Here is a 27,598-nt window from a genome sequence, read left to right as displayed (position 1 = left end):
CAAGAACACAAAAATCCCCCTAGCACAAGAAGCAACTCGAAGCAGACAGCCCTACAGCACCAAGAACAACTAAGCCCAAAACCTGGGAGAGCCAGTGCAACAGAGAGGTAAAATGATGACGATGAAGCTCCAGTACCCTGAAACACCTGCTGTCCCCTTAGTTGGGGTGTCTGTGGCAAGACTGCTAGAAGTCTGTCCTCTGCTGTGGCATGGCCAGCATCTCCCCGGGCAGTGGGAGCACTCACCCACACCGTGCACAGAGGAGGATTTCCCGTCATGCAGCAGCACAAGACGGATACAGCTCCATAAGCTGACACAAAAAGAGCTTCAGCTGAGTCCATGTCACCTTCTTCCTATCTCCTCTTCCTTCTCGGGGTAAGGACAAAGCATGGAAATCCTTCTCAGGGTGGCCCACAAACTGCATCTTTGCCTAGCGACTCTCTGAGACACTCATTTAAGGGAAGCTACTAGGGATTTGACACACCCCTGCTCGGAGGACAACAGCCCGAGTCCGCCCTGCCGAGACTTGTATCTGAATTCCCCAGAAGCCAAGGGACTTCACACCCCGTGTGACAGTGCTGAGCCACCCGCTCTCCCTTATGCATATTCTGATTTCACATTTAACTAACCAGGCAATTCAGATTACAGATTTCATCTGAGGAAATGCACAACATGTCTTCAGGTTCCAAGAAGAAAAACACTCCTCCTGAGCATACTTCCAATATTTTGAAGACATTCTTATTTTACAGTGATCTAAAAACAGAAATGGACTTATCAAAATAGTAAAATTCCATTCATGTACAGAGCAATTGATTTATGTCTTAGTCTCCTTGTATTTTTTGTTTTGAAACAGCTGGTTCGTTTGAGCAAGCTGAAGGAGCAAAAATGATTTTGAATCATCTGTCACAAGAAAATTAACGATGAACCAGACCCCTCTGACAGAGCTGTCATAATTCTAGAGGCGCCGTAAAAAAAATAATCTGTGGGCATGCTCTGTTTGAAAAGCCATCTGTCTGCTTTGAAAAACTGGCTGTGAGCATAATCCACTAAGAAAAATGTCAGCAAAATTGTGTCAACACCATAACGAACTAAATACTGGATAGAATCTGGAGTAAACTTTAAAAGTACGATTGCATTGAAACAACCCTCATAGATCAGTCATTGTGATCATCTCCGTGTGCAGAACAATCCTCTTTGCCCTTACAAACAAAGCATCTCTCTTCCAGACAAAGAGAGATCACAATGGTCCACTTCGGCATCTATCCATCTATCTCCCTTCTGCTATTGATATCACCAACTTTCCTGAAAATAAATACTTGTGAGAAAGGTTAAACTCAGCATTTGGCAGGACACTAAATTAAGCCAGAAGAGATTAATCGAGTGTTCTACTTGAAAAACTGATCGAGGGGGCTGTTTTTATTTAGAGTTAGGGAATATTAAATGTCAGGTTTCATACACCTAACTACAACTAACCGTGGAGCCTCAGCATGAATTAACATTACAGTACAAATAATGCAGCTTGTCAAGCAGCTGTAAGATTATAAGCCTTTACCTTGACAGGTTAATACTACTTAGAAAACAGGGGTAATCTGACATGGCTTTAAATATTGCTCAGTTTCAATGACAACCCATGAAAGGCTTTAAGAAGCATAAGGAGTTCTAGACAGACACTGGCAATGGCCACAGATGGGACGAATTCTGTATGTTGTTTTTTATAATTTATTTTTTTTGCCAAATAAAATTCCTAAGTTTTTATGAGTCAAGACGACAGCTCATTATATCCAACAACAACCCAGACTATGACGCTGTGGAAACGAGAGAAGAAGGTGAGTTAGGTAAGTGGCACCATTTTGTGTTCGACTCCACAGTATTTTTATTTTTTTTTTACACATTGCATGTATATTTCTACATAAATATATATATATGGGCATGTGTATGTACGTTAATAATGTTAATAACTATTATTTCAATTCCTATGCTTTCTAGGAAACACCCTGCAACATGTAGGTCATGAGGCACTGCTGGTTCTGGGCACCCACCAGGACTGGGCACGCCGGCTATCGCACAGGCAGGACCCAAAGCCCCCGTGTTGGCAGCTGCCTGCACCAGCATCAGGGGGTTGCAGGAGGACCCTGAAGGCCACCACTCGGCCTGTGCAGAAGTGAACCGCGCTGCCAGGTTACCCCACACGAGCATCTTGCTTTACTACTGGCAAAGTGGAAAATCCCGTTTTAAGCAATAGGGCCTTCCCGGCATTCAAAACTGGCCATGTTTTCAGGGAGGCTGAAACAGTGGCTGCAAAGGCCATTTTGTAATCTGCTGCTTGCTAAAGCAGACGGTTGCTTATCTCCTGGCAGACACGTTCTCTGACAGCACATTATGGGAGCTTTCCTCTGCGCTCCTCAAGGGCTGAGTAAACAAACAATAAATAACAGAGGTCTTACCACCCATGCCACATCACACTCATGATATTACTGTTATTTTTTAACTTTTTCTCAAAGAAACAAGCTCTTACATTATTATTTAATCACAAAGTAAAATCTCCAGAGGCCGCCAGTGGTTGGCTGAAAATCCAGACGCGGCCAAATAAAACAACCGCAAGCACTGCATCACTCCACATTTCAGAGGTAACACGCGTAAGGTAACGGCACCAATAGTCTGTGCCAAGGGACTCAGAAAGCAGAAATGCTGGAGAGCTGCTGTGATATTGGGATACTGTGTGTGGAGGCGGCATTTACCACAAGAGGTGCATTTTCGATGTGTCATAGCGTGACTTAAATTGTGTTTAATATTAATAAGGAAGCACACAATTAAATGATCACACATGGCTTTGAAAATGTAATCCTGAGGAGGAAATCGTTAATGAAATAATTAGACTGCTATGTTAAACTTATTACAAAAGCAGATATTTTTTTCATGCCTCCTTCAAAGTTAAATGTGGGAACAATTGATATGAATTTGATTATGATCCATCCACATTTCAGAACAGAGTACTCCAAAAAACACAGTGTATTTCTGTATCAATGCAGACTTTAAAACTCTACCCTTTTCATTATTACTGCATATAGTTTATCAAAAGCTTTGCTTTATTCTCTGTGACAGAGATCATAGTGTACATGTTAGCATGAAAAATTACTGTACACAAAGATTTTACACAAAGCATATAATCACTTCTCACACACTGAAAAATAAAGGATTGCAAAAATTAGTCACCCCACAGGAAAAGCACAGGCCAAACGTTACTTGCTAATTTATTTTAAGCTCTTGCATAGCAGAAATTCACTTCCTGTCAGGAAAATAAAAAGGCCACGAATATAAAAGGTGGCACGTAAATGGCAATCCTTGTGCTACTGGTGTATCATTTAAGGTCTGGGTTTTGGGGGTAGCTTCCCACACACACAATGCTGAACCAAATGCAAGAACTTGTTTCTACCTGGCTGAAACCAGCGACAGTTTTGCCACTAAGTGAATCTGGCAATCCCACCAAGTCCTCACTGGGGCCTGAGTCACTGAGTTTCTCAGTATTTGCTAGTAATTTCAGATGTCAAACTGAGCTTCTCATTTTGGTGTATCAGCATGTTACTGACAGCCAGAGACCTTCTCTCCCATTTCCCAAAGCAGGGTCTAGCAAAAATTTGCAAGAAGGAAACAGAGCTGAGAATCAATTATATCACACAGAGAACAGATCTGAGATGTATGAAAAAGAAAACATCCACCTAGGGAAAGGCAGTCACCATTATATGAAGTGTTAAATCTCTGTAAGCAAGAGCAGGAAAGAGAAACTATTGTGGAATAGATTGTCATGTGCAGCTTTCACACAAGGTTATGTGATAAAAACAAGGTGAACGTGAGTTTTTAGATAAGCGTTAAAATTGAATCAAAGGTTGCACCAAGCAATGAGGTCAGAATCTCTAGGGCTGATCTGCACAATGCATCGTAGCCATCAGCTGGGACACCTAGGACAGCAAGGATGAGGAAGAAGACAGAGAGGAGGAGGAGGAGGAGGAAGAATAGTTAACAGGAACAATCACCCAGTATTTCTGCATCTAACCTAGATTACTCCTCACTTCATCATTTCTCTGTTTATTTCATGAACAAGCTGTATGGATGCTGGCTCCAGGCTTTCCTGCCTGTCTCTCATTACACAGGGGGCTGAGCAGGTTCAGAGAGCAGAAAGAAACTCAAGCTCATTTCCCCAGGAAAGACACCAGGAGCACAGAACCGACCTTGGCTCACTGTATTTCCCAACTGTTTTACTACTTACGCAGGGAAAAAAATCCTGTTCGCACCTGGTATTTGCATGAGTCTCAGAAATGAAACCACCCCTGCAAGCAACACTGGCAGCCTTGAGGGCACTCACCAACTTGCCAAGATGCACAGCCCTAAGGTGATACATCCCAGCCAGCAGCCTCCTGCCAGCAAGGACCTACCTTAAGGACAACTGCTGGGTGAAGAGCTAAGGCGTAACCACCTCTGCAAATACCATTTACAAAGCACAGTCTCTTTTCCAGTGTAGTCAGTTTTAATAGCAATAGAACAACCCCAGCATTACTCCAGGTGGTTGGTAAAATTCACATGGCAACTCCAAAGCAACATGGCGAGGAGCCCTCTGTGCAAAAGCAGAAGGGGCTCTCAGCAGTTCAAGGGAAAGTGGGCAGGAATCTGGATTATGGCCTCTCCACAGAGCCCATTCAGCCCTGGCTTGCCCTGAGCATCCAGCAGGTTCCGGTATATTAGTCCAGTCCTCTGCAAGGCACAGATCTCTGCAACCATAGTAGGTGTTCAGATACCATAGCAAAGGGACACAGAAGTTGTTAATAAAAATGAATCAATAAATGATAATAAATAGAACAAATAAATAATGAAGTAAAGTAAGATTCAGAATGGCCCTAACTTGTAATACAAATCAAATCTTAACCTCACTCATGGCTCTAGTGTGTTTTCTCATCGCGACCACAGGCTGGACAACTCTGTTAACATACCCAATGGTTTACCTGCAGACGGGTACTCTGAAAGACGTAGACCTGCTCGAGCGGGTCCAGAGGTGGGCCACAAAGCTGATGAGGGGGCTGGAGCACCTGCCCTGTGAGGACAGGCTGAGACACTTGAGCTTGTTTAACCTGGAGAAAGGAAGGCTCTGGCAAGACCTTACAGCAGCCTGCCAGTACTTAAAGGGCGCCTACTGGAAAGATGGGGAGGGACTCTTTCTTTATCAGGGAGTGTAGTGGTGGGACGAGGGGTAATGGTTTTGCTAAAATTGTAAGTGTGGTGTGTTAAGAACAATATCCAGGTTACCAGAAAAACAGTTCCATCTGATTTTAACTACTTATATTTAAACTCCCAAACTAGACCAATCTGCCAGTTGTTCATTATTAGGCTGTCCCACGCAAACCCCAAAACTTTTAAACTGATTTCATCTGCCATTTAGGTTGCACCCCAAAAGTCTGCATTGGAGAGGATGATTAAACAGGGATCTACAGAGGTGTTTTGCATTAGCCTGGTTATTTTTCTAGGAGGCTAGTGACAGTTCATTGCACAGCCAAGCAGTCAATCCCAGAGCACAAGGCAGTAACGTGAGCGGTTGGGAAAAGGGAATGCTGGCTGCCTCTGCCGGTGTGGCACTCCCTTGAAAAACACTTGTGGCATTTTTCGCCTTCTTTCCCAGCTGCTGGAAAGGTGCACTTAAAATCTAAGTGGCTGTGCTGGATACTGAGAGACAGCCCCCTCAGCACCACGCTGGGCGAGGCTCCCCAGTTTACTACAAAACTGCTAGCACACCTCTTGTATGTTCCCAAATCGTGTGACACAGCCGAACCCAGACCTTGAGGGCAGCCTGGGAGGTGGAAATGAACAAAACACTCCTGTCATACAAGGAGAACCTCAAAACCATCATGCAACTAGCAAAGAAGCAAATACTTAGAAAACCTTCTGGTTCTGGCAGCTGGCCTTGCCAGCGTTGAGTATATCACTGCCTTGTGCGGCCATGGCAACTTAGGAAAGAGGGTCTGTATTTGTAATTCTCTTACAGGATTTGCCTAATGAAATAAAGGCAAAGGACATAGATGGCCAGCTTGTTCTCTGAAACACAGTCAAGTGTCCTCCCAAACCCTACTGGCCCTAGACCAAAGCCTGAGAAGGAATTAACGTCAAGCATTTGCTTGAACACCCGAGTGGCAAAAGCACTCATGTTATAGCGTTCCCTATTGATCTTTAAACAGAGCTCTCCACTGAAATCCATGGGCTCTTGCAAATCAATTGCACTGTATGGCTACTAATCTATTCCTTCAAGCAGGCATTTTACATGCAAAAAGAGTGGGCTTTCATTTTCATTTTTTAAAAAAATGCCTCTTGCTTGTCTCCCATCTGGGCGTTTAAATTAAATTACCTTATATCAGGCTGTCGAAAGCAATGAATGTGAACATCCACTGTCTGTAACTGCGTTGCAGCAGGAATTTGCTTTCACAAATAATGCCATTAATTTGATGTTAGCCATGTGCTGAGCAGTTCAGCTGCTTGTGTGTCTCTCGGGCACTACATCTAGCAGACAGTTTGCAAGCACAGCCACAAATGTATGGACTCTCGCTGTCAACCCCTCCACGCTAGGAGTCTGCCTTTTTTCTGGTGATATATTTGAAATCAAAGGGTTGGATGAGAGCCCAGGAGTGCACAATCAATACTAAGAAAACCCCACATCACTGAAGAATTTGGGGCACTATTTATTTTTGATACACAGCCATGAGATGGAAATCAAAGCTGTATGTCCAGGCATTTATTTCTTAGTCCTCCTTTGGTCACAAAACCCAATTCCCCACATGTACCAGCACCAGCTGGTAACTCCAGTAAAGTCCAGAGAGTCCCGGAAAAACAAAACAAGGGGAAGAAAAATGAGGTAGAAAGTGCAGAATTTTCTTGCATTTAATTTTTCTGAGTAAAAGGACCAGCTGCAGGAGAAGATATGTTTTGCAGCTAACAAAACACCTGTGCCACGCAACCCCAGAGCGTAACACTTGGCTGGGAATAGCTGGCACCTCCCTGCTCCCTGGTGCCCTCCGCGGTGACTCACAGCCGCCCAGGCTGCAAGCCACAGAGTTAATGTCAAAATCATGTCCTTCATCACCAAGTGTTGACAGCAAAATAACCCTTCAATTCCAGTTTTCAATGGAAAGGGTGTACTGACCATCTCTGAGCTGATTCTGTTTTGACTGAAGACAACAGGCACCTGTGCTGGTTTGGGGTTTTTGGGGGGGGGGGGAGGAGTGTTAGAGAAGGTGTAGCACAAACGCTTACTGCTCTCCTTAGACTACTGCTTAGGAAAACAGCTAAAAAAAAATACCTGCAGCTTTGCTTAATGCTAACTGAAATAATCTAATTAAGATGAAATGAAATTACGCCAGCCAGGGCACAGCATTTCTGGACAGGTAACAGAGCATACTCATGCTTTTCTTGTTCCTGCGCACAGCTCCTTATGCTCTCCTTGTCTCTGAGTCTGGCACAAACACTAATTTCTTAACAACTATACAGTTTGCAAATCCTCCTGCTCCAGTAGTCGCTGGCAAACATCACCAGCTGACTGGGACACAGGAATCTGCAGAAACCACCTGAGCTCCCCGTTCCTGCACCCCCAGAGGGGACATGACACCCCTCTGGTTTGGCTGCTCTCCTCCTTCGAGGTGCTGTGGGCAGTCAGTTTCTAACCTGTTCACAAACAGCACAGACCACAAAAAACTTTATGCTGAAGCAGAAAGCTTTATGCTGAGACCTTTGAATCGATGGGCTGAGGCCAGTTGTATGAGGTTCAACAAGGCCAAGTGCCGGGTCCTGCACTTGGGTCACAACAACCTCATGCAGCGCTACAGGCTTGGGGAAGAGTGGTTGGAAAGGTACCTGGCAGAGAAAGACCTGGGGGTGTTGGTTGACAGCCGGCTGAATATGAGCCAGCAGTGTGCCCAGGTGGCCAAGAAGGCCAACGGCATCCTGGCCTGTATCAGAAATAGTGTGGCCAGCAGGACCAGGGAAGCGATCATCCCCCTTGTACTTGGCACTGGTGAGGCCGCACCTCGAGTGCTGTGTTCAGTTTTGGGCCCCTCACTACAGGAAAGACATTGAGGTGCTGGAGTGTGTTCAGAGGAGGGCAACCAAGGTGGTGAGGGACCTGGAGCACAAGTCTTATGAGGAGCAGCTAAGGGAACTCAGGTTTATTCTGGAGAAAAGGAGGCTGAGGGGAGACCTTATCGCTCTCTACAACTACCTGAAAGGAGGTTGTAGTGAGGTGGGTGTCAGTCTCTTTTTCCAAGTAACAAGCAATAGGACAAGAGGAAATGGCCTCAAGTTGTGCCAGGGGAGGTTTAGATTGGATTTTAGGAAAAATTTCCTTACCGAGAGGGTTGTCAAACATTGGAACAGGCTGCCCAGGGAAGTGGTTGAGTCACCATCCCTGGAGGTATTCAAAAAGCACGTAGACGGGGTACTCCATAACATGGTTTAGTGGGCATGGATGATGGTTGAACTCTATGGTCTTGAAGGTCTTTTCCAACCTAAATGATTCTATGATTCAAAAACTCCAAATCACATGGAAGGTTAAGTGAAGAAAGAAAAAAATAACACAAAATGTTATCTAACTGCTAGGAGGGAACAGGTTTTTAGAAGATTCCTAAGCAAATGCTCTGATCCACCTTGTCCCTGTCAGCTGGGACATCCCTGTTCAGGGACCAGCCCTGTCATTCTGGTCCCCTGCAGTCAAAGGCAGATTTGCTGCTGAGACTGGCCAGTGAGCTTGGTAAAAGCAGAGCTGAGCCACCTTCTCTGTTCACGTTCCCCCAGCCAGAGGTCAAAGGTGCTCCTGTGGACACAGTGGCCATGGGCCCCACGTGCTAACAAGACTTGTTTCCCTTGGGAGAATCCCAGCCTCACCTTCCCAGCGCAGATGTGAAACCAAGTTCAAACAGGAGCTGGTATGGTTATTTTTGTAAGCAGCACACTGACCCAGCAGGAAGAGAGCTACCAAAACAAAGTGGCTGGGAGTGGACAAGAAACTCAGGAGGGGTCAGAAACAGGCATGGCTGGATGAGAGGACCCTCTGTGAAGGATGGGAACAGAGACACAAAGCAAACTGAGTGACCCAGGCACAAAAATAAGTGATGCAGGATAGGGACTGTAGTATGCATTTACACATTAATTGCCCCAAAACATCAATGAGGGAAACTGAACAAGCATAATTTCTAACCCATTATGATGCCATGCCACAGAAAATAAGAGGCTTTTCAGCAAAATTGAGCTCAGTTTTTAAGCCTGATACAGAGGGCTGTAGTAATACCTCCACAGTTACTGACCACCGAGCCACCCTCTGAAGGAAACTGTCCTTCTGATGCTGCTGGTAGCCTCCAGTCTCAGGCCATTCATCCCAGACTGCTAAATTAGGCCCCTCAGGCTGAGCTGTGCAACTCCCACCACATTTGTCACTGTTTGAAAAGGTAAACAAAATTTTTGGGTGCTTTTCAGTGCCTTCGTGTGGCTCACTTCCTCCCCACTGCTAGGTACACCAGCATTGCCAGGTCGCTGGTGTGATGGAGCAGGAGCCCAGACGACACTGAGTGAGAACACGCAGAGCACTTAAATTGCAATTATCGTCACTCCCTGCTCTGTCAATTCCGAGTAATCACAGCGTATCAGCAAGGCTCCTCTTGCTAATATGGGACCTATGTCTGATCCATAACACAGAGGATGTTGGAGAAAAAAGCTACTATATGGCCTTTTTAACGTACTCCTCCAAGTCTGACTGTTATGTCTTTTTAGTCTGCTGTCTCACACACATAGCCTGTCTGAGATAAGCAATGCCATCTTTTTGTGATCTAAAAATAAACAGCAGCTACCACAGCAACAGAATCCCTGGTTTTGTCTCAGTTTTTCTCCCCAAATGGATCCCACCTGTACCTGTGGAAATGACCCATAAGAAAGGGTCCTTTAGCTCCTGCAGGGTTTGTCACCTTGCACTTGATTTCATCTGACCCAGGTAAACGACGACTGTAGCTGTCAAGGATACAACATACAAGATCGCAGTTTCCCAATCCGTTGTTCATACAGTAAAGCTTACTTCCACCCGCAAGCACTTGGGCCTCTGATTTCTCTGATTTCCCCAGCTCCTGTGCAAGTTTTTGGGAATGCCTGCCACATTTAGAGCTTATAGGATCTACCAGGGTTGCTGGGGAAGAATAACTGCAAAGCAAATGCCTGGTCTCACTGAACACCTACAACTTTCATTTAATGCAGTTTTTAAATTTTGACTAACTGTCCAAGCCCTCCCTACAGATTCATATTGCCAATAATCATATATGTTAACACAGAAGTCTTTACTCCGCAGCCCTCTACTGCTGGTGGCTCCAGACTACAAAAGTGAATCAATACCACCAATGAGTTAAAAAGCATTTTACTTTAACCACAGCCCTCAGAATATGTTAGCCATGTGGATGAACATTTTCTATTTTCAATGTCAGGAGGCAGTAATGGAAGCTGGACTGGCACAGTGAAACGAGGAAGGTCATGCCAGCAAATCACTGCCTGCTGGATTCACATTTCAGCTCCTCTGACTCCTGTACTCATGCAAGTGCAGAAGTCAAAGGTCCTGGCTAGCAATGGTATTATGCATATCCTGACACATGGAGAGAGGATTCCTATCTATGCTAAGGAGGGAGAGGGGGAGGACTCAGCATTCATACAGAGACAGGCTAACCCCTAGCTTCAGCAAAGCACAAAGGCCAGGTATCACTCGATTATAAAGTACGTTACCGGATTAGACTGAGGCCCCTGAGAGTGCCAGGGAAAACCCAACCTCCATCTCAGCAACCGCAAAGGAGGAAGTTTCAATGGAGCAACTGGCAGCTTTCATCAACTCCTAAACTCCCCCAGGGAATTAGCTTAAATTAGACACCCGTTCACCCCCAGGGAGCGGGGTTTTGTAGATGCTGGCTCGTAAGTCACATAACAAAAGGGGCAGTCAACTTCTCATCATTTATAAGCGCTGGGAAACTGTATGTGATCCACTGACAGTAGCTGTAATGAGCTCAAAATATACCCCAAAGGTAATTTTTAGAAGACGTTAAACCTCTTGGCACACACCAAAGCTTACATTCAAACATAACTGTTTCAGGCTAGCACCAGTTTACAGCTCCCAGAGAACAGCACAATTCAGATTTAACAATAAGCAAATGCTGGAGAAAAAACAATGTACAAGCAATTCTCTCTTAATGTTCCTGCCATGTACAAATCAGTACCCCAGCCTCCCCCTGATACTCAACAGCCCTACACAAATTCAGAAAAAATGACTGTGGGTGAAGGCTTCAGGCAGCAACTCCCTCTTACTGTGTCCCGCATGGACCACCTAGAAATGGAGCCCTTCACTCAGACACCTCCTCCCTTGTACAATGTACCCGTGTCTAAATGAACCAGGGAATGTAACAGTGTAGGAATATGTCTGCTCTGGGTGAAAATTCTCCCAAATCCTGCGGGTTACCCTGACTCAGGCAGGGCACTGAGCTGACACACACAAGCTCCACGTTTGGAGGAAAACAAAGGGAGTTTTCTCTACCTGTATTTTGTTAGCCCTAAAGCACACAGCTCTGCCAGATCTTTACCAGCACACAAGACGCTGATTCACAATGGCATTCGACAGTTTAAAACACAAGGAAGACAAAACACCCTGGCAGGCACCATCAGTGTCATCTCTACGTGGGCCAGAAGCGGCAACGTGGGCTAGCCGGTGAGGGATAAGATGGGCACAGCAAAAGCACATTCTAGTTTATAAAGTGAATTTTCTAAATAACGGAGTTTAAAATACAAATGAAATTATTTCAAAAGGTAATGTGTCTTTTCAATAATAAATAACCATGCAACTGAATCTCTCTTCTCATATATTATTTAAGGGACATCAGGGATCCTCCAAGTTGCATAAAGAGATAACTAGAGTTTTCTAAGCAATAGTCAGTCCCCAAGTCCATGAAAAAACATCCATTTTGTGTGTCTCGGCACATGAGAAAGACCGTGCTGCTTAACGGACCACCCTGAAACAACATCAGTAGTGAATGTAAGGGAGCAAAGGAAAAGACCACCGAGGTCTTCAGTGTCATGAATAATCATCCAGGCAAGGCACCATGGGACACTGCCAACCCAGGATGGAAAAGGTCTCTCCAAGCCCCTCACTAGTGCCAGGGGTTGGGGCAGGAGCACTACCCAGAAAGGCTCACACCCCTCCAGCACACTGCCTTGCTTCATCCGCGTGTGGTAGGGCTGGCAGCTCGGCTTGGCTTGCAATGCAATCTTTAGCACCTTACAGAGGCAGCTGCTAATTTTCTTTCTTTCTTTGTTAGTACAGCTACTGACAGATAAAAGCAAGAAATGTGTGAATTTCTGCTGAAACTTATACTTTCATTACAGCCCTTTTAATTCCTCTGAATGAGGTCATGTTACCAGATTGGCACAAACAAGATTCCTAACTTCTAGTCTTCCAGGTTGTGTTAATTAACTCCACCGCCGTGTACGGCGGTCTTTGATATCCATGTCTCTGATGAAAATGTCACTATTGCGGGGGGCGGGGGGGATGGTGGTAAAAGTTGCTGTAGTTCCTACACCACTTGCAGTTGCTGCCTTCACTGTCTCCTCCTCCAAGGCACAGGAAATGACAGTGACCCAGTTTTTACACTCAAGCGATCCTCCTTTAGTGGGGAGCCATGTACAAAGATTATTCCATTCAGTCATCTTTCTGCCCCCCTGTCCCGCCCCAGTACTATCCATTTTCCAGCTCAGTTCTGCTCAGGCACACGTATGTGCAGCAGTAGCTCCTTTTCCTGAAAAGATGAGCGCCTTCAAGGAACTTGTAATCCTGCCTGCTGATTTTTTCAAATAACCTCCTCATAGGTGATAATCTTGTTACTGCTCAAAGCAGCATTCAGAGAGCAAACTCTCTTTGTATTTGCACATTATTACTTGAACGTTATGAATTACTTTTCCAGTTGCATTGTCTTTGTACCAGATGACCTACACCCCCGAGAGAAGCTGGCCTTCACACCAAGGTGCTAAAATCCCTGCCAGGTTGGTAGAGAAGACAGACAGCAGCGCAGCTGGGGCTCAGGCTGTGATGAGGTCTGCCCCACCAGTGGGAGCACAGGAGTGCCAGATCCCACACAGCTAGCCCAGGGTGAAGTCGGCACAAATACAGAGCAATAAACTCATGCGAACAGGTAGAGACAGCTTTAGAGTCAGGAGAAGTTTAGTCCAGATCAAGGGTGGGGGAGAAGCAGATGCATGGGTAACACAAAGAGCGTGGTGGTTCTCCCACTGCTTTAGTATGATTTAGATGATGCACAGAATTGTGGTGATGCAGAGGGAAGGGGGAGTTGAGGCTGGGGAGAAGAGGCAGGAAAGATGGAGACAACAGTGAGGCACAGGGGGTAACTGAGAGAGAACAGCCAACCAAGAAGAGGGGTTCACTGAGCAGCCAGCCTACACAAGGAGAGAGATAGGCATCTATTTTGGCAGACTAGCGCTATTTAACCATCTTGACAAGCCTCCATTTGTGAAGCAACACTAAAATTGGTTTTCTACGCACAGCACCTCTGCGTGCCAACCCTCTGCTGGGCTTGAAGCCCGCACTACTGAGGTGGCCTTGGCACAAGGGGCACCAGGCACAGCGACCTCATGTGCTCCTGGCCCTGTCTGCCACCACCATTGCCGCAACGTGATGCACCTCATCTCGTGTGCACGGCCAGCGGCTCGGCATCAGATCCATGACTTTTGACAACTTGTCATATCACTCAAAAGGCACATCAGAAGATTGCTTGCCATCTATCTCTGGCTTGTTTTAGTCAAATACAAGGACAATCTTTGTCAGCAACATGGACAGTGGGATTGAGTGCACCCTCAGCAAGTTTGCTGACAACACCAAGCTGTGTGGTGCGGTCAACACACAGGAGGGAAGGGATGCCATCCAGAGAGGCCTTGACAGGCTTGAGAGGTGGGCACACGCAAACATCATGAAGTTTAGCAAAGCCAAGTGCAAGGTCCTGCACATGGGTCGGGGCAATCCCAAGCACAAATAGAGGCTGGGCGATGAGTGCATTGAGAGCAGCCCTGCGGAGAAGGACTTGGGGGTATTAGTGGGTGAAAAACACACCAGCAATGTGTGCTCGCAGCCCAGAAAACCAACCATATCCTGGGCTGTATCAAAAGAAGTGTGACCAGCAGGTCAAGGGAAGTGATTCTCCCCCTCTACTCTGCTCTCATAAGACCCCACCTGGAGTACTGTGTTCAGCTCTGGGGCCCCCAACATAAGAAGGGCATGGACCTCTTGGAGTGAGTCCCAAGGAGGGCCACAAAGAAGATCAGGGGGCTGGAGCACCTCCCCTATGAGGACAGGCTGAGAGAGTTGGTGGTGTTCAGCCTGGAGAAGAGAAGGCTCTGGGGAGACCTTATAGCAGCCTTCCAGTACTTAAAGGGGGCCTACGGGAAAGATGAGGAGGGACTCTTTATCAGGGAGTGTAGTGATAGGATGAGGGTCAATGGCTTTAAACTGAAAGAGGGTAGATTTAGATTAGATGTGAGGAAGCAGTTATTCCCTGTGAGGGTGGTGAGGCACTGGAACAGGTTGCCCAGAGAGGCTGTGGATGCCCCATCCCTGGCAGTGTTCAAGGCCAGGTTGGATGGGGCTTTGAGCAACCTGCTCTAGTGGAAGGTGTCCCTGCCCATGGCGGGGGGGTGGAACTAGATGACCTTTAAGGTCCCTTCCAACCCAAACCATTCTATGAATGGTTTTCATTCTATGAAAATGGGCAAAGACAAGATACCACTCAAGGATTTTCATACCTTCTTTCACTTCTCTAATCTTTTTGTCTCCCAAAGTTACTGTTGTTCCACATATATATTTGATGGCTTGTCTCACCTCCTATGTAATACATGCATGTGTGTTTGCACACGTACACACCCACCCCACTGGAACTGAAGGAATAATATTTACATCTGAAATGCATAACTTTGTATTGCAGTCCCCCTCGCCTCCCCCTCCCCCCCCAAAAAAAATGGTTTACACCAAAGGAGGCAGCTCACAGCACTTGTTTCCTGGATGAACTTCGGTGACGCTCCATTTTTGGTGTGTTCTCCTACACTGAACCTTGTGCGGTTTGTTCCTAAACCCGCTATTGTGAAAGACCTCTGGGAGGAGAGCTCTGGTGCTGAAGGAGGAAGAGGGAAGCAAGAGAAATGGCGGAGACCCACATTTCTGCCCAGATTACTCTGGCCATCAGGTTATTTCCCTATGTGCCAAGTGACACCAGGTCCCTGGGTCCCCCAGACACCGCGTGTCACCATGGAGAACACCACAGCCTCATACCAAGCACCTTCTCATGCTAAATATTGTTTGATTCTGCATTGGGGCAGCAGGAGGAACTACACAGCCTCTCACAGGCCCTTCCAGTCCTACATTCTATGCACCCAAGTATCTATTAAAGGCTGGAGAAAAGTCAAAAAATGGTGCATGCTCCATGAATGAACAGAAAGTATTAACTGGGGTTGGTCCTGCGGGGGCCGTGTGAGGTGGGGAGGTGAGTGCTGCTCATCCCAAGCACCAGCACTGCAGGCAGGTGAGTGCAGGTACACGTGGATCCCTGTGCCCAGAAAGTTAAGCACCGACTCTGTGTGATCCAAATGTCTGGACAATCACTTCTTGCCAGTCAATGAAACAGTCCTGTTGTGAACATATTGGACAAAACCCCAAGAATAACCAACTAATACGGGATGAAGTCTCTCCTCTTTGTCAAGGCATCCTGGGACTCCATGCCCTAACACATCTCCTCAGAAACTCACAGTATCATGAAGGAGCAAGAGCTGTGAACCCTGGCAGTCGCTGCTGTCCCTTCCCCCATTAGTCCCTGTTGTTGCCAGCATTTGGTACTTGCAGATTTAAGATTGCCTGGGTGGCCTTCATGTATATTTTAAACATACGTGAATATTTAATTTGCTCTCAATCTAACTCAGGTCTTGAAATTTTCCTTGGCCAAGAAAACGGAGACTTTGTCAGAAACACCATTAGGGCTTCAAAAGCTCGTAGGGAGCAGCCAGGTACCCAGAGAGGCTGTGCTGTACTTGTTTGAGACTGCTCACTACATCCTCTGCGGAGCAATGCTTGGCAGCATGGCTGGTGGCCAAGAAGAATAGTATATTCCAGTTGATTAGTACCACTGAGAGACTGGGATTACACTCCTTTTACCCTGATACACACTATTGAAGTAACTTGAGAAGTTTCCATCACCAGATACAACTGACAAAATCCACTGAGACCAAGTGTCTTTTAAAGAGCTCTAGTTCCTGCCTTTGGGCATGGGCAAGAAAGGCAAAAGGCAGTGCTGTGAGCAGTATGGGGGAGAGCTCCAGGAGGCATCTAGCAACCTAATCAGCAGAGAACGGCACTCTGCTACTACAAGAAAGATCTGCTTATCTAACAATTACATGGTTTGGTTCTGTTGGTTTACAGAATACGCTGATCAAAACAGTTTTGCATGTGAATCACACACTTTTACCTCCTTATCTTGTAACTCAATGTCTTTTAAAGGACTCTAAATCCCCCTATCCCAGAAAAATCTTGAAACACCTCCCCGTAGACAGATGAGCCCTGCAGCATGGCCTGAGGGCCAGGAGCACAGGCTTTGCCCTCTGAATGAGCTCCAAAGCTGTGAGCCTCCACCGCACTCACCACCATGCAAAGGGCCCAGGAATGGGTTGTACTCCCATGCTGCTCCTCCAGACTCTTCACACGGCCAGTAAGGAACAAACTAAACATATCTCCTTCCTCACTTTCCCTCTACTTTTAAATAAACTGCTTCAAGCTAAGCAGGCTGGTATTTACAACAATAAATGGATGTTGACCTTGCTGGACCTTTTCACCTTCTCTTTAGCACTCTCTCAGAAAGCCAGCTGTTTTGCATTTTTTCTTTTTTGTCCTTCGGTTCATGTGTAAGAGACCAACCTGATCTAGTAACTACGTGAATAATTAGAGCAGCTCTGCATTTCCTCATGTTTGTAAAATCTGTCATCCCATCAAAGACTGATTGCCTCAGCCAATCTCAGCTGCAGCTGAGTCAGTCTCAGAGTAAGGCAGCAGATCACTCAAAAGTAGCCAGGGCACACAGTCTGGAGAGGTTTAAAAGTTAGAAACACCACTCTGAACTGCATCAACAAAGGAAATGCAAACAACGTGGGGACTAGACAACAGGAGAGGCATTTAACCTCTCCAGAAAAAGAGCCTTTGGGGTAACCACATTCAAAACATATTTATCTAGGGAAATCTGGAGACAAGTAGACATGGAATAATACAATGAGCCCTGCATTTAAAGGCAAGTGTGAAGACTCCAGGCCACGAAAACCATTCCTGCCTACTGCTCTTGCTGGACCATCACTGTCACAAGATGACAGCAAATCACAAGAATGTGTTGCTAAGCCACTATGGCTTGCACTTCATCTATTTTTGCAGTTTCACAAATTGAGCACCAATGTGCTTACGTCCACAGAGATATGCTGGGAAAAGGAGAGACATTAGATATGAGGAATTTTTCAGGGGGGGAGCCTAACTGACACAGGGAAAGAAATATATGGTACATGGAATGCAGCAGCTTTATGGGGGCTTGTGAATTCACTGTGCTCTCGCTTAAGATCTAGATAGTGTAAATTGTTGTGCAAATCCTTTGGCAGCAATTATATTACATGCAGTAGAATATATTGTTACCATTGTGCTTAGTTACATGAAATGTCCCTAAGATTCTGCCATGCTGCTGTGTTGTCCACTCTGTAGCATGCCAAGAAATGAAGCCATGGTTCTTGCCTAACTGCAGGAAAAAGGACTGATGTGAAAAGATCCAAATAAATCTTAATTTACAAGACGGTTTTAGAGTACTGTAGAGCATCCATTAAAAAACACTCCCACAGTGCACTATAATAATCCTTAAATTAAGGCTGTGAACGGACCTAGATCAGCAGCAACTCTGTGTAGTACCATCGTGCATAAGGTGCTTTAGAATAACAATCACTGTCCGATACGTTGCTTTTCTTCCTAAAGAAAACTGATACCTTATAGTGATGCTAAATTCATCTCAGTTTAGGCAAAGCCAGATAGACTGCATGTACATCTTTCAGAAATCTGGCTTTTATCTCTCCAAGTAGCCTCAAAGTGCACATTTGGGGCTCTGCTACCCAAGTGAGAAGTCTGGATGCTGCAGGTCTCCCAAGCAACTGAAGGCTGATTGTCACAAATGACTGTGATGAAGAAACAGGTCGTTTGTGGACATCATCCTCCAAAAGTGCTATTTGTGCACAGTTTTGCTGCATAAAACACTTACACCAGAGCTAATACTGATCACGACTACATCATAAAATCATGGATTTCTCCCCCAAAGAGTGAACTGCATTAGCAATTTAATAATTGTACGCCTTCTGCATTCAGCAACCTCTCTCTTTATATATCTAATCAGCATGAATTTAAATGCAGGATAATTAGCAGATATACTCATGGACGGGTGCTGAAATGATCCCTGAAAATTTAACCACTTGATGTCTTGTAGCACGCACTAGCAGTTGGAGTCCTAGTAAGACAGAACACATGGCAACAGGGGTGAAATCTTACCATGGGCAGCAAAAAAGATTTAAAAAACCCCACAAACGCATTTCAGAGCAGAGACTAAATTCAAACATTTGGGTGTTTTCCCCTTCAGTAGAAGACAAAAAAAGTAAATGCCACTTTATCTTTGTCTTCCCATGTTTTGTCTATGAATAAGTCAGTATGTTGGTATATTTACCATCAACATGCAGGCAAGTATCTGGTGGTATTGTTCCTAGACTTTGTATGTGCTGATCCACCAAAGCACAGATAGCCCAGCAAAACATGTCTGCAGATAGACAAAGCCATGTCCACGTGAGAGCAATAAATCTGAACCACAGCCAACACACTCGAACTTTGCTTGGCTTACTTGCCAGGCTTTTGGGACTCAGGCAGATCCCAACTTCTTTGTCCAGGTAAACACCTCCTGGTAGTCTGTTGCAGTTTTGCCTCAGCAAGGAGAGCAGTTTTACAGGCTACAGCTTTTTTTCCCCCAACATTCTCAAAAACTCATAGAGCAGTCATTAAATCATTGGTTTGCACATGTGACATGCTGAGAGTGCCTCAGTTACTGGAAAATGCTTGGGACGAGATCCCTCAGGAGAGGCAGACGAAGCAGGCAGAAGGGCCCCAGGAGAGGCGGCAGCCGAGAGGGCTTGGAACGGACTGAGCTGGCCCCGCATGCACGCCGCTCGTACGTACGTACGTACGTGAGCGTACCTGACCTGAAAGCCGTCTAGTGCTCCACGGCAGCACTGCGTGCAAGTGGTTCTGTTCCAGCTCTCAGGAGGACTCGTTAGCTCAAAGCTAGAACTGCCCTAACGAGGCTTCTCAGCTTCTGCCTGACATGGCCCGGTGCCCCGCTCGCTCCAAGCGCAGGCAGGAGGAGCTCGCGCCTGCCTGCAAGAGCGGCCACACATGCCAGGGAGGAGGTGACCTCGCCAGGGGAAAGTGGGAGGAACACCAGCATCTGGGGAGAAACAAGCACAAGCCCATGCACCCATGTGAACCCCTTCATTCTATGAAATGGAAAGTCTCCCATTTAAAAGATGGGCAAATATCTTGTGAAAGTGAACTGTGAACTTTCATGCAAAAGAGAGGGCTGGCCAAGCCAAGTGGTTTTGCGTGCTCATTAGGATGAAACAAAAGGATCCTATCACCATGGTCACCATGAGGTGGTAAACACAAAATTTCTTTTGCTATCTTTGCACTTTACTGGCAATTAAATACAGAAAGGAAAACAGAGGCACAGAGACGGTGGTGTATGGAAATAAAAAAGAAAGAGACTAAATTTGGGATCATAACCGTTCCTGTAACGTCGCTATGAGAACATGATTTTTCTACCTAGTGTACTGACATTGTGCCTCTCAATATTACTGACTGCGAGCCCAACTATTTTACAGGGCTTGGGACCAGATAAGATCTGACATTTTAAAAATATGCACATATGTCAAAGCTGACTGTCACCAAGTTATAATGTCCCTATTCTTACTAACATTTTTATGTTCTGGCAAATAGTTTGTTCTTCTAGTGGGTATTACTAATATGTAATTAAGTTTATACAAACTAAGGAAGAAAATGACATTTTGATTCATTCTCATTAGGTACCTCTTAAAGTACCTCAGGGCATTTTTAAACATGAAAAATGCCCACAGTTATTATTTTTATAAAATATACGTTAATCTTGCACTCTGTAACTATTTAATGATTTTGCCAGTAGCAATTTCTTATTGCATCCCCTCTTTGTATTCAAAGCTTACCTATTGCAATGAGTCTTTATAAAGAAATACATTAATTAAATATGCCTTGGCTTTGCTAACCTAGGAAGAGAGTATTAATCATCTCGCAGGCACAAGCACAACATAATACCTGCTATTGCTCATGGGCACCTCACACAAACTGACTATTGCCGCATGATGTAATTGCCTCCAACAACCCCCAGCACACAAAGAGGCTTTCTCCTGTCGGTGTTGTGCCATTCACTCACCTCATCTAGTGTAAAGCAGCTGATGCATTTGCGAGATGTTATGGGCTATTTTTTCTTTTCTTAAATCACTATACCAGCACCTAGTGAAATATATTTTTAGTGACCACCCTGACATGAGACATACAGATGATACCCCTGGCTTGAGTGGGGCAGGGTTGTTGGTCTTTCCTCACCAAATCCTCCTGGGGAGCTCTCACCAGCGCAGAGGGGAGAGTCAGTACCAAACACAAGATGCAGCTATAACCAGCAAAGGGGTTTGTTATGGGCAGGGTCACGAAAATGCAGTATTCTTCAGGAAAAAAAAAAAAAGTTGAAAAATAAGAACGATGACTGATATTCTTATATCAGACACCTGAGGTACAACCTCATTCCCAGTTGTCTAATGTCATTGCGGAGTTGGACTTCAGTCAGAATGAAAAGGTGTTTCACGTGCATTTATACCTGCGGGTAGTTGCCACAAACTCTGTTAATATTTTATTATGTGAGAAAGGTAAAGAAGTTGTAGCTTAAAAATGAAACATGTCAACTATTCCTTGACCTTGACTAGATGTTTGAAATGCTCTTCAATATGTTGACAATATGTGCTAGGCAGCAATTATTTTTCATGGAAAATACTTCTCCGATACCCTGCTTGTACCTTCATTAATCACAGGTCACCCTCATAGGTCCGAACTTCTCATTCGACAAACATCTAAAAAGGGGAAAGTTTAGAGTAACCTTGACTGTGTTTAGAGTGACTCTGAGCATAAGGCATTTATTTTACCTAACACAGCTAAAGGTATTCAGATTAATGTTCAGAACTGCCTGGTGCACTTTTTTTTTTTTTGTCCTCTTTAGCCACTTGCCTCAATTATGCTGTGTGGAAAAGGTCAGTCCTTCCATCACGTTTGAATTGGTTGCCTTTTCTCTTCATCAGAGGTCCTATTAAGTGAGCCTACACTGACTCCATTACTCACTTTTCCTCTCTCTCATGGTGAATCAAGGTACGCAAGTAACCACAGGTGTCCTCCAGGTCTTCTCTAACCTTTCTCTAGTACCAATGGCCTCTCCCGCCCATTTTTGCCCCTCAGCCTCTCTGTTCCCAACTCCTTTTTCTCCCTCCTGCTCAGGACGTGTTAGTGCTCTTTCCAGCTCCATGACACTGAAGCATGCATCTCCTACTATTCTTGCTACCACTGTTGCATGTTATATTTAGGTGTACATTTGATAAGAAACTTTATAAAAATTCCCTCTCATCAGCTGGCTCACCCTGGGATGCCAGTGAAGGAAAAGGCATTGGGCGGGGGGGGGGGGCACAGGGAGATGCTGTCAGACAGGACAACCTGCTTAATGGGAGCTGGAGGGAGGGAGCAGCAGGGAGAGAGAAAGGGAAATCAAAGCATGAACTATCAGAGCAAGGTGGGAAATGAGGCTGTGAAAGAAGGCATGAGCTGAATGCTAACAACCTGAATGCTTGGCTCAGGTCCTCTCCTTGCTGTCTGCTGTGGCCACAGATCCTCTCCTCTTTCCATCTTCGACTGTCCCTTGGGTAACTTCACCCAGGCTCAGACATCCAACTACTGTCACAATTTGTGGCTGGTCGGTGCTGAACCAGTAGCTAAAGCCTGGTGAGTAACATCATCACCACACAGTGTGTCACTGCGCAGCCAGGATGGAGAGATGAAAATCCCTTTTTTAGCTGTTTGGATAGTGCTCCACTTCCAAAACATAACCCTGACATTTCTGGAGGTTCTATAATATTCCTTGTGTTTTTTCATGACAGCCCGTGCCCTGCCCTGTCCCTTCCCAAAGAGATGTTCTAGTTCTCATTTTACAAAACAAGCATCTGAAACCAGGCGACCTCAGACAGGTCACATTCAGGGTGTGTGGGGCAGAACAGACAACCAAAACCAGGTCCCTGAGCACACAAACCACAAGGTATCTTTCCTCTTTTGTTCAGGCTTAGGTAAATTCCCTTCCACTGCTTCCAAACCAGAGGTGTAATTAGATATATTTGATAAATCTCTATAATTGGGGGTAATTTATATATCCCGTTAAAAAAAAAAAATGTTGCTTCAATATTAGTAAGACAGTACAAATAGCTGAGCTAAAAGAGCAAAGGTTTGCTTATAAAGTTAATAGGAGACATGAGGTGGTGCTTTCTGTGCTTACCTTCAGCACTGTGATATTCCATGCAAAACTCTCAATGGCTTTGCTTAATTTTCTTCCTTTCAAACCTTCCTTTGTCCCGAGGTTATGAAGCTCTTCATGGAATTCCATTCCTAAAAATACAGATTGCTACATCACCCAGTGCATGATTGATTCTCCCTACAAAATGTTCAGTGAGCATTTTCAGTCTCGCAGCTGGTACTTCCTACAACGTCTTTCTTTGTTTCCCCCCATTCCCTGTTATGACTCCATCCTGGAGAGTGTCTTTCAAAATAAAAGGGTCATGTGCAATCTTGTGGTTGTGCTTCCACTTTGTATGTAACTTTCCTTTCCAGTGCTGGGGTCCCACGCAAGCACGCGCCTGGTCCCCGCACAAGCACTCCTCCAGCGCTTCTGCTTGCAGTCTACATTGCTGGCAATATTGTGAAAAATGGCAATCACTTGTCACTCTCCTTGAATAGATGATTTTGTACCTTGGAAGGCAGTCTGACAAATGTGGAAGATACCTGTTCAGCACAGCAAATACAGACTCAAATGCACAGCTCCTCATTAATCTTAATCACAATCATACAGAAAAGCCCTTGTACTTCACAATGATAAATTATGTCAGAAACGCATACTGCTAATCACAGGATTGCTATTCCTGCCACCTGGAGAACTGAGACTTCCAGCCACAGCCCTGGGAATTGTTACATTTCATTGCTAGTTTCTGTGGCAAATGTCTGCAAATCTGTTGCTGGACACAAGAATTCAGGAAATCTGGGAGCAGATTAAAAAACTTAACAAGTCCGATTAGCCCACCAATTCCACAAGATTTGCACAATGTATGCAAACATTTCTCCGAGTCTGGTGTGGATTAAGAGACAAAATGGAGAGAGCGCTGCTTGTGTTTCCTTAATTTGTATCTTAAAAAGGCCAAATTGGCACTAAATCACTCCAAAACATCTGAAGCCCATCCTGGCTGCACACACCAAGTTCCATCTCCAGTTTCTTCATTGCTCTACCTCCCCTAATGTTTTATGGCAAATGTCACTCGCAAATTTGAGCTTCATTGAAATTACGTCAAAGAAATGCCCAATGAGAGAACACCTGCATGGAGTAGATGCAGAGGGCTGTTTAGTGGGTTGCAGAAGGAGTCAGTCCTTTGACAGCCCAAGGCAGGCTTGCACTTGGTGTAGCTTGCCCAAAGCACACCTGGAAGACTAAAAATAGGTTTCTTCTTGCCTTGCACTGATTTCAGGGGCTCGATAACACTAAGGCAGTTCAACCCCACACAATGCAAGATTTCTCTACTGTTTATTTTCCCAAACTTCACCTACTGACAGGTTTTGCCTCTCAAGGGTAACAGAGCTCCTGCAGCACTTCCTTTGGAAAACAGTCTCAATAACTGCACCCCAAGCAAGATTTCCCTGCAGGTATGCCTCATGCCAACTGACTTACAGATCATTACACTTCAGTAAGTGAACGAAAAGCTTCAAATGACTAGCTTTGTCCTGCAAAAAAATATGGAGACTAATGGTGCTCAGCTCCATGTGGACAGCCTTGCCTTTGTGCAGCATCCTTTTAGTTATTTTTTCCCTCTGGACCTCATTTCCCCACCTGTAACTTGGAGACAGTGCTGCCCCAGAGAGAGGGAGCCACAAACATTTGTTAGATTGCATGTAGGAGCACCAATGAAAACATTTAGCAGTTTGGTCCTCCAAGCTGCTGCTGACCACTGTGCATTGGGCTGAGACTGCACATGAAAAAAAGCAACAAACTTAAGAAGCCATCTGGGGGAGTGGGCAGGACCCTGTGGCACAGGGAACCCAGACCAAAACAGGGTATGATGTGAAGCAGAGGACTGGTGGAAACACATGTTCAAAGGGAGCAGGACTGGGGCGAGGTGAAGGACAATGTCACAGGCAATTGTACCTCTGACACGTCTTAATTTTGAGTGCTTCATCTTGCCACATTGAAAATGTTATTTAATAATTTGCCTGGCTAACATTTGCAGCAAACTAATTGGCAATTAAGCGTGATGAGGAATCTTCTCTCTCCTACTCCTTTCCTCTGTCTAAATCCTGAGTCTTCAGAAGAGCACTTCATATCTCTCCAGCCTTCTTCTCAACCAGAAATGATTTTCTAAGGCTACCAAAGCAAAACAAATGAAAATACAAGTAGATACAGCAGCAAAGAGAACAAACTTGAGAAATTCATCTTCTAGCTGGGGGAAGGAAGGAGGGAGGAACTGCACAGAGCTCTGGACATCAGCATGGTGGCATGGTCCTGCATTGTGCCCTCTGCACACATCTCTAGCCCTCTGCTCACAAGGATGCCAGCGCCCAGGCAAGTGTTGCGGGTTCTTCTCTCTGTGCCCAGAGCAAGGTGGGCAGAAAGCTGGCTGATGCTGCTGAAGGTCTGCATAATTTAGTGCAAAGTCTTGCTCTTAAATTATACCATCTAGAAGGACCCCTTGGTGCTACATTTTCCTGTCACTGTCCCTTCCTAAACCCTCTGCACCTGATGAAGTCTTTGGGCTGACGACGTTTATGCTGCTTATGCAGATACACAGAAGCCAAGGCATGACACAAATTGAGGCACATGAAACCCAGAAAGACAGAGCGGCTTGCCTCTCCTCCCTTTGTTACCACAGCGCCAGCATGGCTCCAGAACTCTGAATTTCCAAGAGCAAGGACTAGGTTCCACCCAGCCCTTAAAAATCAGTTAAATACTACTGTTGAAACAGTTTCCAAATTTCCTCCAATTAAAAAGAGGAATTAAAGGACTTACTACAAAACATCAGCTTCATTCATTATTTACATTTAATAGCGGCAAATGGCTGTAGCCTGTGTCACTTGCCAAATCCAAAAATGCCTATCAAAACCAACAGTATTTATGATCGCTGTGGTCCCAGAAGACTATGCCCAAGAACACAAACTAAATGCAGTAGCAAGTGTTTGCATTACTGACCTTCAAGGTTTACTACAGGTTAGGAAAGTTGCAGCTGTACAACTAAATGAACTGAAAACAGATTTAATTTCTGCAGTGTAAACCCCTAATAGAAATACACTGCATGTATTTATTCAGCATGGTTTCCAATACATGAAAGCTGATTGATTTAGTTGTAGAGGATTACCACCACCAAATGTGGAGTCTTATCCCTCTGGCAGGGCTTATTCTTGTGTATCAGTGGCAACTCCAACAGACGTGTCCCAGTTCCGAGTCTAGTCTGCTAACCTGAACAAGTGATGAAGAGAGGTTTGCATGAATAAGTTGGACTGTGAATCACAGACACTTTGCTAATTTCTACCATCCTGAAAAAGGAGCATGAACCTGCGGCAGAGCAGACAGCATGCAGGAGGCCACTTCTGAAACCACCTGTTCCCCTTCTACTGGTGCACATGAGACAGAGCCCTAGTTCAGATAAAGACATCCACTACAATATGCTAGTAACATATGATCTACTTTAAGCCTAGAGTGGTTTGCTCCCATATACCTGATGTACCTAATGCATAGTTACACAGATTCACTGTGATACAATGGAATTATAATAGCATAAGTTTCCAAGGTCTAAAACAAACCTAAACAGCAAAAGTAAGTAAAGGTAGGTAACTCAGCTTGGTCCTGTGGGTTTCAAAACCTCTTGCCTCCTCTGTGTTTAACGGAAAGATGGTGGTAGAGAGAATGGAGCTCAGTAAAGGCAGCATGCCTTCTCACTCCCTCTTTTTAACTGAATGCCTTTCTAGTTCATTTGACCAATTTAAATGCTGTCAGACATTTCAGAGCTGTAGAGCAGATGGAGAAATAGCTTTTAAGGTGAAAGCTGAGGATTTTTCCCTGATCCGATGCCTGCATTGCTACTGGAGGATGAGCCTTCAGGAGGGTGAAGTCTGCCAGGGAAAGACCAGGATGCTCAGTTAAATACCCAGGTGAAAGATGCTGCATTAGTCACAAACTATAAATAAATTATGGTACATTGTTTCCCATCTCCCATCCAGAACTGCACAATAAAGAGGGATTACCTGTTTTCTGGCACTGAACAATCTTGTCATGAGTGATGTCTGCCATCTCAATGAGAACCCTGCTCTCTTGAATCATCTGTGAGAAAATAAATGGAAAAAAAGCAGCATTACTAGGGTTTCCTGCAACATCTAGTCCACAGAAAAGTACAAACGTTCAAACTTAAGAAGAGCTCTGCTCTGTAAGAAACACTATAAAGATTGGATCACTGCTTCCTATCAGTGTTCCCAGATCTGTATCAAGCTAAGTGACAGTTGCTCAGAAAATGTTTTGCTCCAGAAGTTAAAGAACAGCAGTTTTACATCAGTGAGACACCACTGCAAATCACATGAAGGAAACAGAAGTGATTTCAGAAGAAAGCAGAGTTAGCAGACAAATAAAATTCATTCTATGTGAAAGTGAGCCCTTTCTAATTAGTACTTTTCTTGCAACAAAAGGATAAATAAGTATAGTCCTTGACATAAGTGGGAATAAAAAATGTTAGCAAGTCATGAATAGCGCTGATTTCAAGAGGTACTTAAGCCTGTGCTGAACTTTAAGCACTACGACAGTTCAGACAGCTACAGTATTTCTGGAGTTTCTCTTTGGAGAAATTCAGATCCAAATCCTATCCTATCCTCAATTTCTGTTGAAGTTGAAAAGAAAGGGGGGGGGGGGGGGGGGGAGAGAGGCAAACAGACCTCACAAGTTTCAAGAGATAGCCATTTTTATGCATCTTCCTAGAGTAGCCCATTAACAGCAAAAAGATGAATGTCCATTATGTGACAAGTTTCCTGAGCCTCTCTTCTTGCAAATGCTATACTCCTTTGATGGTAACAAACCTTCCAAAACCC

The 27,598-nt window shown here is 45.0% G+C and overlaps 1 protein-coding gene across 2 annotated transcripts in view; it reads right to left on the bottom strand.

Annotated features, from left to right (window-relative positions):
- PLCL1 (phospholipase C like 1 (inactive)) overlaps positions 1–27,598 on the bottom strand; it is a 212,248-nt gene that overhangs the window by 3,936 nt on the left and 180,714 nt on the right. For both annotated transcript variants that reach the window (XM_075028078.1, XM_075028079.1), the window contains exons 4-5: positions 26,768–26,843; positions 22,767–22,876 (exon numbers count right to left, since the gene is read on the bottom strand). In XM_075028078.1, coding sequence (XP_074884179.1) covers positions 22,767–22,876; positions 26,768–26,843 — 186 coding nt within the window. The remainder of the gene's footprint in view (positions 1–22,766; positions 22,877–26,767; positions 26,844–27,598) is intronic.

The sequence above is a fragment of the Buteo buteo genome, chromosome 5 (assembly GCF_964188355.1).
Source record: "Buteo buteo chromosome 5, bButBut1.hap1.1, whole genome shotgun sequence".
Lineage (NCBI taxonomy): Eukaryota > Metazoa > Chordata > Aves > Accipitriformes > Accipitridae > Buteo > Buteo buteo.
Note: the sequence above shows the minus strand (reverse complement) of the source record. Positions and strands in the feature narration are given on the sequence as shown.